At 69.8% G+C, this 15,066-nt stretch overlaps 2 protein-coding genes across 3 annotated transcripts; both read right to left on the minus strand.

Moving 5' to 3' along the window:
* Positions 1-3,481: 3,481 nt before the first annotated feature.
* MXRA8 (matrix remodeling associated 8) lies at positions 3,482-12,867 on the minus strand. The gene is made up of 10 exons (XM_062190273.1): positions 7,049-12,867; positions 6,185-6,208; positions 5,763-6,062; positions 5,582-5,683; positions 5,041-5,511; positions 4,799-4,954; positions 4,665-4,704; positions 4,498-4,574; positions 4,294-4,374; positions 3,482-4,197 (listed from the first exon to the last, which is right to left on the minus strand). The coding sequence occupies exons 1-10, from the start codon at positions 7,191-7,193 to the stop codon at positions 4,172-4,174; spliced, it is 1,422 nt and encodes a 473-aa protein (XP_062046257.1). The 5' UTR covers positions 7,194-12,867; the 3' UTR covers positions 3,482-4,171.
* A 104-nt stretch (positions 12,868-12,971) lies between these two features.
* Positions 12,972-14,252, minus strand: AURKAIP1 (aurora kinase A interacting protein 1). Of its 2 annotated transcripts, none has more exons than XM_062190274.1 (4): positions 14,147-14,252; positions 13,812-13,901; positions 13,231-13,631; positions 12,972-13,152 (listed from the first exon to the last, which is right to left on the minus strand). In XM_062190274.1, the coding sequence occupies exons 2-4, from the start codon at positions 13,861-13,863 to the stop codon at positions 13,051-13,053; spliced, it is 555 nt and encodes a 184-aa protein (XP_062046258.1). In that variant the 5' UTR covers positions 13,864-13,901; positions 14,147-14,252; the 3' UTR covers positions 12,972-13,050. The 2 variants fall into 2 exon arrangements, with proteins under 2 accessions (XP_062046258.1, XP_062046259.1); XM_062190275.1 differs by lacking the exon at positions 14,147-14,252 and adding an exon at positions 14,048-14,137.
* Between the last annotated feature and the right edge of the window lie 814 nt (positions 14,253-15,066).

Consider the following 15,066-nt stretch of genomic DNA (forward strand, 5'->3'; position numbering starts at 1 on the left):
GGGGCGCGCTCCCCGCCCGCCGGCCTGCGCCCCGCCCGGCCGCCGCCGCGCCGCCGCCCCCGGGCGCCCCCGCCCGGCCGCCCAGGCCCGGCCCGCGGCCCCGGCGCGCCGCCCCCAGCTCCCGCGCGCGCCCCGGCTGCTGCCCCGCGTCCCGCGTCCGCCCATCCGCCCCGGCCCGGGAGCGCGCTGGAGCGAGGCAGGCTCGCAGGGCGCGTTCCGGCCCCGCCGCCCCCGCGGGCCACGGGCCTGAGCGCGCGGCCGCCGGGGGGCGCCCGAGAGCCGGGCGGGCCTGACGTCACCGGCGGCCCGCGGCGGGGGCGGGGCGGGGCTGCGCACGCGCGGGGCGGGGCGGGGCGCAACGTGCGCGCGCGCGGCGGTGGCGGCGCGGGGGAAGCTCCCTCGGCCTGGCCGGTGCGGCTGGCCGCTGGTGACGTCCACTCGAAGGCGCCCGCCGCGGCTCCCGAGCTCCCCGCGCCGGGGAGGGGCTCTAGGGGGCACCGCCCCCAGCCACGCGTCGCGCCCCCCGGCCTTCGGCCTGGAGACCCTGGTCCCGGCCGCTACGTGCCCCCGGGAGCCCCTCGATCCCGCGCGGCGGGCACGCGCGGAGCTGCGCCGCAAGTCCAGGGCGCTCCTGCTTCGGCCGCTCCCTGCGCCAGCTCCGCACTCGTCCGGGGCCATGGGGGCTCGGAGGGACCCCGGCCTGGGCAAGGCGGGCGCCGGTGCGGACGAGAAGAGTTCATCTTAGGGAGCCCCGCCGGGGGCGCCCCACGCCGTACCGTGGGGGAGGCGGCGGGAGAGCCTGAGAAACGGGGTTCGTGACGCCCTGGGTGGCCGCAGACGCTGACGCTGGCGCTGGGCCCGCGCGGGGAAAGCCCGCGTGGCTGAAGGGCTCAGAGTGCACAGCAGTTCCTGAGCTCAGGCCGGAGGCCGCCCCATGTCCTTTGAGCCGGGGGTGACCCCAGCACCCTCAGCTCTGCCAGGGCCAGCTCACTGCCCAGGCCCTCTGTGCAGGACCAGAGGTAGGCTGAGGAAGCCGGGCAACAGGGCCGTGGAGGGGCTGGGCTGAGCTGCCCCAGGAAGCAGCAGTCCCTGCCCCGACTCCAGCCAGCCGGACACACATGGCTGCTAGTCAGGGAGGGGCTGGCAACACCCCCACCCCACCCCTGCGCTCTGCCCAAGCCAGCAGACTGCCGAGGCTGGGGCTGACCTGGTCAGGACACAGTGTGGTGGCCAGAGCTTCAGCCCTTATTGGAGGAGCCTGGTCCAGTGAGAGGGCAGCCACGGGAGGGCAGTGCTTGTGAGTGACCACTACGCCTCCTTTTCCCACCTTCCTGGGAGGGCTCCCGGGGAGGGGGTCACTTAGTCCCTGTCCCCCACCCCGTGCCACCTAGCACCAGCCAGCTCCCAGCCGATGACTGAGCAACAGGGTCTGGCACCTCCTGGGACCACACGACACAGTGCCGGCACCTGGGACTGACTGAGCGACACGGTGCCGGCACCTCCTGGGACCGCGCGACACGGTGCCGGCACCTGGGACTGACTGAGCGACAGGGTCCGGCACCTCCTGGGACCGAGCAACATGGTGCCGGCACCTGGGACTGACTGAGCGACAGGGTCCGGCACCTCCTGGGACCGCGCGACACGGTGCCGGCACCTGGGACTGACTGAGCGACAGGGTCCGGCACCTCCTGGGACCGAGCAACATGGTGCCGGCACCTCCTGGGACCGCGCGACACGGTGCCGGCACCTGGGACTGACTGAGCGACAGGGTCCGGCACCTCCTGGGACCGCGCGACACGGTGCCGGCACCTGGGACTGACTGAGCGACAGGGTCCGGCACCTCCTGGGACCGCGCGACACGGTGCCGGCACCTGGGACTGACTGAGCGACAGGGTCCGGCACCTCCTGGGACCCGCGCGACACGGTGCCGGCACCTGGGACTGACTGAGCGACAGGGTCCGGCACCTCCTGGGACCGCGCGACACGGTGCCGGCACCTGGGACTGACTGAGCGACAGGGTCCGGCACCTCCTGGGACCGCGCGACACGGTGCCGGCACCTGGGACTGACTGAGCGACAGGGTCCGGCACCTCCTGGGACCGAGCGACACGGTGCCGGCACCTGGGACTGACTGAGCGACAGGGTCCGGCACCTCCTGGGACCGAGCGACACGGTGCCGGCACCTGGGACTGACTGAGCGACAGGGTCCGGCACCTCCTGGGACCGAGCGACACGGTGCCGGCACCTGGGACTGACTGAGCGACAGGGTCCGGCACCTCCTGGGACCGAGCGACACGGTGCCGGCACCTGGGACTGACTGAGCGACAGGGTCCGGCACCTCCTGGGACCGAGCGACTCGGTGCCGGCACCTGGGACTGACTGAGCGACAGGGTCCGGCACCTCCTGGGACCGAGCGACTCGGTGCCGGCACCTGGGACTGACTGAGCGACAGGGTCCGGCACCTCCTGGGACCGCGCGACACGGTGCCGGCACCTGGGACTGACTGAGCGACAGGGTCCGGCACCTCCTGGGACCGCGCGACACGGTGCCGGCACCTGGGACTGACTGAGCGACAGGGTCCGGCACCTCCTGGGACCCGCGCGACACGGTGCCGGCACCTGGGACTGACTGAGCGACAGGGTCCGGCACCTCCTGGGACCGAGCGACACGGTGCCGGCACCTGGGACTGACTGAGCGACATGGTGCCGGCACCTCCTGGGACCACACGACACGGTGCCGGCACCTGGGACTGACTGAGCGACAGGGTCCGGCACCTCCTGGGACTGAGCGACATGGTGCCGGCACCTCCTGGGACCGCGCGACACGGTGCCGGCACCTGGGACTGACTGAGCGACAGGGTCCGGCACCTCCTGGGACCGAGCGACACGGTGCCGGCACCTGGGACTGACTGAGCGACAGGGTCCGGCACCTCCTGGGACCGAGTGACACGGTGCCGGCACCTGGGACTGACTGAGCGACATGGTGCCGGCACCTCCTGGGACCGCGCGACACGGTGCCGGCACCTGGGACTGACTGAGCGACAGGGTCCGGCACCTCCTGGGACCGCGCGACACGGTGCCGGCACCTGGGACTGACTGAGCGACAGGGTCCGGCACCTCCTGGGACCGCGCGACACGGTGCCGGCACCTGGGACTGACTGAGCGACAGGGTCCGGCACCTCCTGGGACCGCGCGACACGGTGCCGGCACCTGGGACTGACTGAGCGACACAGTGCCTGCACCTCCTGGGACCACGCAACACGGTGCCGGCACCTGGGACTGGGCCAGCACCTGGGGCCGCCCCACAGAGCCGCATCCTGCTGCCTCCCTGCTGATCCAGCTCAGGCTGCTTCTGCGAGGAGCCCCCACAGGCCTTGTGCCCACCCCTGCCCTGGCTCCCCAGGAGGCCCAGAGCTCGCACTGAGGAAAACACGGGGGCCCCGAGGCCCAGGCAGCGGCCACGGAAGCACAGCTGGGGCCGTCTCACCGTCGGAAGTGGCTTTTATTGTGAGGGACAGCTCCTCCAGGAACAGATGGGGTGTGGACAGGGCAGCACGGCTCGCTCAAGAGCCGGGGCCACCCCTGCACCGCTCAGCCAGAGGAGAAGCCAAACGCAGCCTGGGCGGCGGTGGTGGACACGGAGGCCGGAGGTGGGGTTGAAAGCGGAGAAGCGGCCACAGGGCAGCCCCGAGGTGGACAGCCCAGAGGGGTGAGCCCGGAGCCTGAGTGTGCTGGGCCCTCAAGCCCCTGTGCAGGACAGGCTGCAGCTGGCCTGGGGCTGGGACTGGGCACTGTGCAGCCCCCGGGGGCTCAGCAGCCGCAGGGGGTCCCTGACCCAGGTCAGCCTGCGGCCCCTCCAACAGGATCTTCCAGGCCCCAGCGGGGGCAGAGGCCGGGAGACCTGAGGGTTCGGACGCCAGCGAGATCTTGGCTGTGCCAAGGGGGGGACAAAGGGCCAGGGCCACCAGTGACTAGAATGGCCGGGAGCCCAGGGTCACTGCAGGGGGTCAGGGTGGCTCCCAGGAGAGGAGCCTGCAGGTGGCCTGGCGCTGTGCCAGTCCAGGCAGGTTCCAGGACAGCGGGACCAGCCGCTGGGCGCGTGCGGAGTGAGTGCGTCCTCCGGGGTGGACGGCCGTCGGTAAAGCTGCTGGCCCAGCCAGGAGTAGGGGTCCCCTACTTGCAGCTCTCCTTCCTGAACTCTGGGAGCCAAGCACAGGGCGGGCGTCCCAGGGAGCTCCGAGTGCCCAGGGGCCAAGCCGTAGGGGTCCTGGGCGTGGGTGGGGGTGGTCACTCACCTTTGTCCAGGTCCACGTTCTTGGCAGGCTGGGGGCCGCGGGCCAGCTCAGCCCTCTCCTTTAGTATGTTGTTTTTGTAATCTGGGGGGTGGGGGGGTGGGGACAGGAGGGTGAGGTCCCCTGGGAGCTGCGTTCCCTCCCGCGGCCCAGGCCTGTGCCTTAGTGTCGCCCCCCACCCCCAGCTGGACGTCCCCACCCTGCCACCTAGCTGGATGTCTTCGCTCCCGTGCAGCGTCCGGCCTCCTGCGGCCACGGCAAACTCCGCCATGGTCACCTGCTTCCTGAGGGGCGGGGTGGGGAAGGTCAGCGCGGGGCGCAGGGCGTGGAGGCGGGTCTGGCCGCTCCCCAGGGCGGCTTGGGCGGGCGCTCACCGCTTTGACATCGCTGGCGGCTTGTCCGAGCCCTCGTAGCCTGGGGAGGGAGACGCGTGTTGGGGCGGCGGCGCCCCCCTCTGCACCTCCCCAGCCCTGAGGAAGCTCCGCCCGCGGCCCCGGCCCCTCCTCACCTGCCCGGCGGCGCTGCGCGGCCAGGATCACGGTGACCAGCAGCAGGATGAAGAGCAGCAGCGTGGCCAGCACGTAGCCCAGCTGCTGGAAGAACTGCGCGCGGCTCTCGGGGACGATGACGTTGATGACGCTGCGGCCGCGCGCCAGCGTGGGGTCTGCCGGGGAGCAGGGGCGTTAGGGCCGGGTTCCCGGGGCAGGCGCGCGCTCCCGGCGCGGGACCCGCGGCGGGGCAGGCGCGCACCTGGGCCGGGGGAGGCGCTGTGGCCTGAGCCGTTGCCCGGCGACCCCCGCGGGGGCGGCTCGGCGGGGGGCTCGTGCACGCGCAGGTGGAAGACGCGGCGCTCGTGCAGGCCACAGTAGTGATGGTGGAGGTGGCAGGAGTACGTGCCCTCGTCGGCCGGCTCCAGCGGGTCGATGCGCAGCGAGAAGTCGCCGCGCGCGAAGGCGTCGGCCGCCACGGCCACGCGGTCGCGCAGGGACGGCGGCCCGTAGGCCCGGCGCTCGCCGGACGCATACAGGTCCAGCAGGCGGTCGGCGCGGTCGTGCGGCACCCCGGGCGGCTGCCGGTCCCAGTGCGCCACCTGCTGCGCCTCCTCCACGTGCCGCTCCGTCCACACGTGCGCGCGGTTCTCGCAGGTCAGCAGCGCGGCCCCGCCGCGCGCCACCGCCAGCACCTCCTTCTCGCCGTCCCAGTAGGCTCGCGGAGTGTGGGCTGCGGGGACGGGGGAAGGTCAGCGGGGGCGCGGGGCCGCGGGGCGCGCGCGGGCGTGCGGGGCACTCACGCGGGTCGACCACCTCGAGGCGCACGGCTTGGCTCTCGTACAGGTGGCAGTAATGGTGGTGCAGGTTGCAGGTGTACAGCCCCGCGTCCGAGTCCTCCACGCCTGCGTGGGGGAGACCGAGGTGAGCGCCGCCGCCCCGTCGCGCCGGGACCGTGGGACCCCGGGATCCCGGGCCGCCTACCGCGGATGAGCAGCGAGAAGTTGCCGTCGTGGAAGGCGGAGGGCGACAGCAGCAGGCGGCCGCGGTCGCGGGGCTCGTACACGCGCTGCTCGCCCGCCGAGTACATGTCCACGAGCCGGCGTGCCGGCCCGGCGCCGCCGCTAAGGTCCCAGTGGACCACGCGCTGGCGGTCGTGCAGCCGGTCCTGGGTCCACACCATGCGCTGGCTCTGGCAACGCAGCACGGCGCGGGCGCCGGCGGCCCAGCTCACCGCCGACTCGGACACCACCGAGCTGTCCGCTTGCCCGGGCGCTGCGGGCCCTGGAGGGGAAGGGGAGTCAGCCGCGCAGCGTGGGACCCCCCCCCCCCGGGGTGGGGTGGAGATGGGAAGGGGAGGGCGGGTTAGGGAGGGGTGCATGGCAGGCCTGGGCCGGGTCACTGACCTGAGGACAGCAGGGCGGTGGAGCCTGGAAGGAGAGGAAGGGGAGGATGGAGGGGGCAGCTTCAGCCTCTGAGCTCCCCTCCCCTCCCCAGCCCTGGGACCCTCCTGTGGTTCTGGACCAGGTGGGGTGGGGAAAGCTGGGCAAGTCTGGGGCTGACTCTTCCAGGGCGGGTCTTGCCCTCGCCGCCACCCTGCCTGTGCTGGGTGCCTGCCCTTTGGGGAGCGGTGAGTGGGAGTCGAGACCCCCTGTGGGAGCGATGACCTCAGCACTACTGCCCAGCTGGTTCTGGGCACCCTCAGTGCTCACCCGGAGGAGGCCCGAGCACCTGCCACAAGCCCCTGAGGGTCTTCAGACCCCCAGACCCCCCGAGGGCGCAGCAGCTTCCAGCCTTCCCAGAGGCAGAGGGAGCCCCGTCCACAGCCCCAGCCTTGGTCCTGCTGCAGGGACGTACATGGCTGAGCGCCGGGAGCCTCTGAGGAATGTGCAGGGTCAGCAGGGCCAGCGGGCAGGCGCGGGGCCCGAAGGCGGCCGGAGCAGACCCCGCAAGCCCAGTGCTCGGCACCTCAAGCCCACTGCCCTCCCCAGGACCGGGAGAAGCAGAGACCCGAGGGCCCACGGAGAGGGCAGCCAGGCGAGAGGCACCCATGGCCCAGCCTCCGGCCCCTGCTGGCCGCCTTCCTGCCACAGGGTGGTGTGGGGTCCACCGAGGCTTCACGCCCTCCCAGGTGTGCTGCTCCCTGCGCGCCCCCCAACCCGGGGCCAGTCCTTGCCGGGTGGGGGCAGCCACAGCCAGGCCTGGGCTCGCTGGCTGCCCGCCCCGAAGGCGGCCACCCGCCCGCCTCCCACCGCCCTCCCTGCACTCACTCTGCAGAAGCACAAGTTTCCAGAGCAGGGCCTGGGACGGCGACTCCATGGCGCCCACCCGGCCCCCGGGCCCGCTTTGTCTCTTCCACTCCTCCACTCCAGAAAAACAGCCGACCCCCTCCCCCTCGGAGCACTGCTGTGACATCACGGAGCCCTGGGCCGGCAGCCATCCGAGGACCGCCCACTCCCGCCCGGCCTGGTGGGGAGGGCGCTGCAGCCCCCCTGCCCTGGATGGGAGGAGGAGCCGCGCAGAGGCCCAGCCCCCTCACTGGCCAGTCCTGAGGAGTGGCCCCGAGGGTGCAGACCCCTGATGCCCGGGGAGAACCTCGGCAGTAGGAGCTCCCTGGACCACTGCAGACCACTGCAGGACTGGCCTCCTGGGAGGGCAGGGTCCTCCCTGGAGGTCAAGACCCCTGGGAGCCCAGGCTGCCTCCCACCTGTGCTCCCCGGGCGGCCTGGCTGCCAGACCAGGGACTCGGGGTGACTGTGGCTCGTCCTCCGTGGGGCCACGGGTGGTGTGAGTGGCGCTGCTGCCCGGCCTCACGCCTGACCCAGAAGGGCCAGCAGAAGGTGGGGCCCTGAGCAGACCCCTCCCCTACTGGGCCAACCATGTAGACTACACTGCTGGGAGACCCCCACAGGGAGGAAGTGGGGAGTCCCCCCCCCAAGTGCAGCTGCAGCTCTGGGAAAAGTTAGACTCACATAAACAAAGCAGAATAACAGTGCACGGTGTCCCAAACCCACTCCTTCTAGTTAAGCAAACCTCAAAAAAAAAAAAAAAATCCACACAACCACAAAAATGCACTGTGCATGGTTTAGCCCGCCCATCGGGTTCAGTTACTGCGGCAGGCCCCGTCCCCGGTGGGCGGGGGTCTCTCAAGAACCTGGCCTGGTCCCCACGTCCCCAGAGGAGCTCAGAGCTCAGCCCAGCCCAGACTGGGGGCCTTCAGCACAAGCCTCGTGGGTGTCTGGCTGCGAGGACGCAGAAGCCCCCGCCCCACCCGGGACCCCAGCAGGACCAGGCGGCCCTAGGGCGGGGCTCCTCCGGAGAACTTGTCCCCCTCCGTCCTCCCTGGCCTTTGGTTCTGGAAAAACAAGGCCAGCCTGGCCGAGCTCAGGGCCTGGCCCCTCCTAGCCTCGCCTCCTGTTTTTCTAACTGGTTTCCATTAGCGCTGGCGGCCTCCCTCCTGTCCGTCTGTCTCCATCGCACTCCCGGAGGCCTGACCTCTGCTGGCTCTGGCGCTGACCCCGCCTCTGTCTGCCGGGCTGTCACTCGTGGTCTCTGACGGTCTGTCCCCATGGAGGGGGTTTCCAGGCAGGCTGCAGGGTCAGCTCCCAGCACCCACCTAGAAGGGGCCTGGGCGTCGGAACTCTGCCCTGGCCAGCAGGTCCCCTGGCCTCCGGCTCTGCTTGTGGAACTTGGGCTAAGACCCCGCCACGAGGCTCAAAAGCTGAAGTCTGCAAGGGCCCTGGCTGCTGAGCCCTGTTCAGGGGCCCCGGACCCCCAGGCGAGGATGGGTGGAGGCTGCAACCCCTTCCCCTGCCCATCTGGTCCCCTCTGAGGTCAGCAGAGGCAGGAGGGCAACAGAGCCCCCCCCCCCCAATAGGAAGTAGCCACAGATGAGCAGAGAGCCAGCAGCCGGCCTGGGCTGCCCACCAGGCCACCTGCCCCTCCCGCAGCCACAACCAGAGCTCCTGCTCTTCCCTGGGCTGGGCTGGGTGCCCAGGAGTGACCGGGGCTGCTCACTGGACCAAGACGTCCAGCCTTGCTTCTAGCCTGCATCTGTCAGGCTGGGAAGAAGACAACCAGGGCAGAAGAAAGCCGCTCTGGCCAAGCCCCTGGCCAGACGGGGGCCCTGGGCCCTCCTCCCCTTGCTGTGGGAGGCGTGGCCAGACAGCCCATAGGGCCTGCAGACTGGGAACCAAGCGCTGGTTCCTGTGCCAGGGACTCGGACATTCCAGGCAGCCCTGCTCGGCAGGAAGGAAACCACGGCACCCACCCCCGCCGTCGGCCCACAAACGGGTTCAGGACTAAACCCAATGTCCCATCCCTGTCCCTCAGTGGCAGAGACACACAAAGATCTGCTGCCTGCCAGCTCACTCCCCAAATGTCTGCAACAGCTGGGGCTGGGTCAGGGCCAAAGCCGGGAGCCAGGAAGTCAGGCCACGCGGGTGGCAGGGACCCAGTGACTTGAGCCACGCCCTGCTGCCCGCCTGGTCCACCTTGGCCAGAGCTGGAGGCAGAACCCCAATGCTGGGACCCAGCATGGGCTCCCATACTGCCCTCCTCAGGCTGACCACAGACCTGCTGGGGAGGCCAGGTCACCCCACGCAAGAGCATAGAGGGTGGGGCCAGGGACAGCCTCTGAGGGGCGACCCGACCAGGGCCAGAGGATGCAGTCCGATGCTACGGGGAGGCATAGATGTGGACACACAAGCGAAGCAGCCCCTGGAAAGACTGGGGTGGGATTCTCACACAGTTCCTGAGACCCCGGTCATGGGCGAATAGGATATGGGGAAGGGGGCAGGACCCCCCCTCACCCCTCCCTGCCTGGGACACAGCAGACAGGGGTGAGCTGTCCCTCAGACCTTGGTGGAGCCCCTATGGTGTCTGTTCCACTGGGCACAGCAGGGCCCAGGGCGTGGCCACATGGACAGACCTGGGGGCAGAGCCACTCCCAGCTGACCACCAGGAAGAAATGCCCACACAGCGAGGGATGGGGGGACGGCCCGGGGGAGGACCTGAGTTTCAGCTGTGAGTACCGGCCACTGGCCAGTGACCCTGCAGTGCCTTCCCGGCTGCCGACCCAGGGCGAGGCACAGGTGGTGGACAGGAAGCCACAGGCCAAGCTTCAAAGGTCAACAGCTTCATGTTTCGGGGCAGAGTGACTGACAGGTCCCCACACAAGTTCTCAGCTTCCCAGCTCCGGGCTGGGTGTCCGAGCCCCAGGGACGGTCTGGGCTCTGTGTGCTGACCCCCCACCCTGCCCTAGGGCCAGCCGGATGGCACAGCTGCACTGCCCCTGGCCCCACTGTGTACCCTCAGAACGCTGTCTGTTGCGAGCAGGGTGGGGGTGGGGGCATCCGTCCATCTTCTGGGGCCCGGATGCTTGCCGTGCTTTGTCCACACCGTGAGACAGGCCCCCACCCACTTCTCCATCTGAACCAGGACGGGGTTCAGTGTCCTGTCTCCTGGGACAGGACCCCGTGATCCGTCAGCTGGGGCGGAGCCATGACTGGTGCTTGGAGGTGCTGGACCACACGCTGAAACATGCTGACAGAGCAGGGAAGAGCCAGACCTGGGCCGGCAGTGTCCAGCCCAGCGGCCCTGGGTGGCGCTCACTGTGTGTGTGACAGACTCACACAAACCTCCAGAGCGGCCTGGTGGGGGCAGCAGGCCTGGCCACCCTCTTCATTTATTTGTAAGTTAGTTGGGGGTGGTGAGCGAGAGGTCTTCCATCCACTGGTTCACTCCCCAGACGGCTGCAGCAGCCAGAGCTGAGCTGATCCAAAGCCAGGAGCCAGCAGCTTCCTCTGGGTCTCCCACGCAGGTGCAGGGGCCAAAGCACTTGGGCCATCTTCCACTGCCTTCCCAGGCCGTAGCAGAGAGCTGGATCAGACGTGGAGCAGCCGGGACTAGAACCGGTGCCCATAACGGATGCGGCACTGCAGTTTGCCGGCCCCTGTAAACTTTAAGACCAGGAACCCCCGATTTCCTTGCAGTGCGTGACCGCGGAGCCCTGCACCCAGCAGCCGGCCACGTCCACCGCGTCTCTGGTTGGCAGGGAGCAGCGGCCAGGCGGGCCTCACAGGATGTTGGCCATTACTAGCTGTGTGCTGCAGCTCGGGTGGGCGTGTGCACATCACAGCCAGGCCTGCCCCGGGTGGGAACCAACGTCCCACCTCTGGGGTGCTCCTTCCACCCACTGGGAACCCGGAGGGCCCTCACCGCCCTGCCTGCACCTGGAGTCGGCCACTACTTCCCAGTGGCCACAGGGCTCCAGGCCAGAAACCATGGGGTGCCTCTGCCCCCTGGGGCAGGGGCTGCCCACAGGCCAAAGCCTACCAAGAACCCAGTGGACCCTGTGCTCCCACAGCCGAGTGGCCATGGATGTGCCCAGTCTCACCTTCCCCGGGTTTTCCTGACGATGTGCTCACCCAGGTGGGTCCCTGCTGCCCTGCAGGCGTCACCCTAGCACTCAGAGTGAACCAATGGGTGGGGGATGCTGCCGTGCCTTTCAAATAAGTTACTTGAAGCTGTGCTCTCTGACGGGCAGAGGGAGACAAAGACCTTCCACCTGCTGGGTCCCTCCCCAAATGGCCACAGTGGCCAGGGCTGGGCCAGGCTGAAGCCAGGAGCCCACAAGTCCATCCGGGTCTCCCAGGTGGGCGGCAGGGACATCGCAGGGAGCTGGATCAGAAGTGGAGCAGCCGGGCCTGCAGCTGGAGTCCACGTGAATGCTGGTGCCGCACAGCTTAGCCCACTGTGCCACAGCGCCAGACCTCGGTAAACCATGACCCAGCTCTCTAACGCACCCGAGAAGGCAGCAGCAGGTGGCCCAAGTGCTTGGGCCCCTGCACCCACATGGGAGACCCGGAAGCTCCTGGCTCCAGGCTGGCCCAGCCCTGGCCATTGTGGCCATTTGAGGGATGAACCAGCAGATGGAAGATTGGTCTCTGTCTCTCTGTAACACTGTCCTTCAAATAAATAAACCTTAAAAAAAACCCACAGGCGGTGACTCCCGGGAACAGGAATCAGCTCAGGAGCAGGGCTGGGTGGCAGCACCAACACTGGGAGACTGGACCAGGGGGACAGTGGGCAGAGGTGGACGGCCGTGCAGCCTCCGCCCTCTTCCTCGGGAGGGAGACACAACAGGGAGAGGGGAGGGGTGCACACAAAAATAAAACCCCGAAACGGCCTGCTGAGGCCGCAGTGGGGAAGGCTTGCAAGCCACCGGCAGGCTGGGCTGGGCGGGGCAGGCTCAGCCTGGGGCGGTGACCCTGGGCTGGGGTCACACCATGTGCTCTAGAGTATTCCACAGCACCCCTGGCCCCACCCCCACTTATGACGACCAAGCAGGTCCCCAGGTGTGCCCCAGGGCCCCGTAAGGCCACTGCCATGAGGAGTGAGGACGGCCCTGCCACACTGCAGGGAGGGCTGGGCCAGCGCTGCCCTGAGCCAGGATGGACAGACGTGGCCACTGCTCAGCAGCCTGGGCTCCACCCGACCCACAAGGCCCCTCGCCCAGGGAAGCCCAGGACGCCCTGACTCCAGCAGGGGCCTCCAGGGAGCTCACCGCCCCCACCACTGCCCAGCCCAGGTCTGCCGGGGCCCAGAGCTGCGGCCCCTCCCGCCACCTCCAGCAAGGACCTGCTCAGGGCCTGTTTCCGGAGGTGCTCTGCTGAGCAGTATCGACCCCTCTTTCTCCAGGAGCACCGCGGGCTCACAGTTCAAAGACAGCTCTGCTCTAGAAACTTCTGGGAATGGACTCCGCCCCTTCCTGGGCCCTCGCAATTTGCAGACAACGCAGGCCTGCACTCGGGACGCAGCTCAGCTGGGGACGGGGAGGCACTGGCAGGGCTCCACCCAGCAGTGGGGGACGGGGCCTGAGCTCTCGCCCTGGCGCAGGAGGCAGGGACCTGTGGCCTCCGGTTCCAGGGCAGTGCAGCCCCCAGCCCACTCAGGACCCCACTAAGCGAGGGAGGCTGAGCAGCCAGTGGCAGCCAGGGGTGCCGGCTGGGAACCACTCTAATACCCCAGCCCCTGAGGCTGCCCCGCCCACCTCCCCAGCAGGATGGCTCAGGGGACCCCGAGAAGTCAGGCCATCGGCCCTAGGGCGACCAGCCCCCCTCCAGGCCTGGTGGTGAGGCCCCCACCCCCGGGCCCACGCTGTCCAGCTGAGAACCGGGGCCACGCAGAGGCTCAGAGCGGGCGCCAGGCCGGGCGGGGCCCTCAGGGCTTTATTGCAAAGGCGGCACCGTGGGCAGGGCGGCGGGGGGCGTCACTTGCTCTTCCCGTAGATCCTGGGGGTCTGCCAGCCCTCGGGGGCTTCCTTCAGCCCCGCCTTCAGCCAGATGCGCCGCAGGTCTCGCTCGAACCTCACCTGCGGGGCAGAGCGAGCGGCTGGCAGCGGGCGGGGCGGGGCCTCTCCCTCGCCGCCCTGCGCCGCGCCCACACGCACCTGCTTCCGCTTCAGGCGACCCTCGCGCACGCTGCGCCGCAGGAAGCGCGTGCGCCGCACCAGCTTGCGGTGTTTGTGGCGGTTCATCTTGCGCCGCCGGATCTTGAGCACGTTCTTGCAGCGCACCGGGGGCGCGCCGCGCGCCCCCGCGTCCCCCAGCGCCGGCGCCTCCGTCCCCGGGGCGCCGGCGTCCGGGCTAGGCAGGAGGCAGCGGGCAGCGAGCCAGCTCTCCAGCGGGCTGATGGCCAGCCTCCGGGGGACCAGCATCTCCTCCAGCTCCAGCCGGGCGCCCCGGCCAGGGGCGGAGGCGGCGCTCCTCGGGCCTGCGGGCTGCGTGCCGTACCGGGGCCTGCACGCATGGCTGCCCAGCACCGCCGGGACGGGCCAGGACCGGCCGCGGCCTGCAGGAAACACACACGGGGCAGCACAGCGCACGGCGTCCAGCACAGTCCTGCCGGGCTTCCTCTCCGCGCTACGTCCACGCTCACGTGGCCACGGCCCCACCTCCGGCCGGCCGCACGGCAAACGGCTGGGACCCGCGTTTCTGACCCCGGTGTGCGTCCCGCCCCCCGGCCTCTTACCTGCCCACGGGACGGCCCTGGCCAGCTGAGAGGTCAGGCGCACCAGGAACATGGCGGGCGTGTGGCGGCGACCTCGGGCGCTCCGGGGCGCTGCAACACAGGTGCAGGCTGAGCGCGGGCGGCGCGTCCCGGGGCGCCCACTCCCCATCGGCCCCAGTCACCCACCCGCGCCGGGGGCTGGGGATTCCGCCGCCCAGTCCCCTCGCGGAGCCCGGCAGGCCACGCGCCGCCCCCACCTCAGCTTCGCTCGCCAGGCGCCACAGCCCACGACGCGGGACGGCCTGCTCAGTCCCGCCCGGCTCTCCCCGGGGCCTGCCCGCCGCACGCCCCCGCACCTCAGTCTCCGCAAGCCCGACACCTGGAACCCAAAGTGACCATCCTGCCGCCCCGCTCCAGCACTTCCGGTCCGTCCCCAAACCTGCCCCCGGAACCCCCTGGCGCCTCCCGGCACCGTTCCGCGTAGACGCAGGCCATCGGAGCCCACCAGGCGACGGCTTCCGGCTGCGAGCCGCCGTCGTCCGTGCGCCAACCCTCGCGCGCGACCCTGGTCCCGCCCCGCTGGAGATCTGAAAACTACAATTCCCACAATGCAGAGGGCCCCGCGAGACCTGTGCGTCACTTCCGGACGAGCCCGGCCGGTTCCTTGGGAGGACGTATAAGAGTGCTCAACACTATGGAAGTGACGTCACTGGCAGAAGTGACGTCCCGAACGACGGAAGTGATTGGTCTGTTTCCTCCGTTTGGGCTGGAGCGAAAAGACCCGGAACCGGTGTTGGGCCTGAGGGCTCCGGAGCTTCTGGCTGCTTGCGCGTGTGGCCGCGGGGAAGGCCTGCGTGCAGTGCGTGGTGGCTGTCCCCGGCCGCCGTGCGGGCTCTGGCAGGAGTATTTCCTTTGTCTTCAGTATAATCTTTTTTTTGTTTGTTTTTGACAGGCAGAGTGGACAGTGCGAGAGACAAAGGTCTTCCTTTTGCCGTTGGTTCAGCCCCCAATGGCCGCTGCGGCTGGCGCATCTCGCTGATCCGAAGGCAGGAGCCAGGTACTTCTCCTGGTCTCCCATGCGGGTGCAGGGCCCAAGTACGTGGGCCATCCTCCACTGCCTTCCCGGGCCACAGCAGAGAGCTGGCCTGGAAGAGGGGCAACCGGGATAGAATCCGGCGCCCCAACCGGGACTAGAACCCGGTGTGCTGGCGCTGCAAGGCGGAGGATTAGCCTGTTAAACCACGGCACTGGCCTTAGTATAATCTTTAAAATGTTT

Source organism: Lepus europaeus, chromosome 5, assembly GCF_033115175.1.
Source record: "Lepus europaeus isolate LE1 chromosome 5, mLepTim1.pri, whole genome shotgun sequence".
NCBI classification, from domain to species: Eukaryota; Metazoa; Chordata; class Mammalia; order Lagomorpha; family Leporidae; genus Lepus; species Lepus europaeus.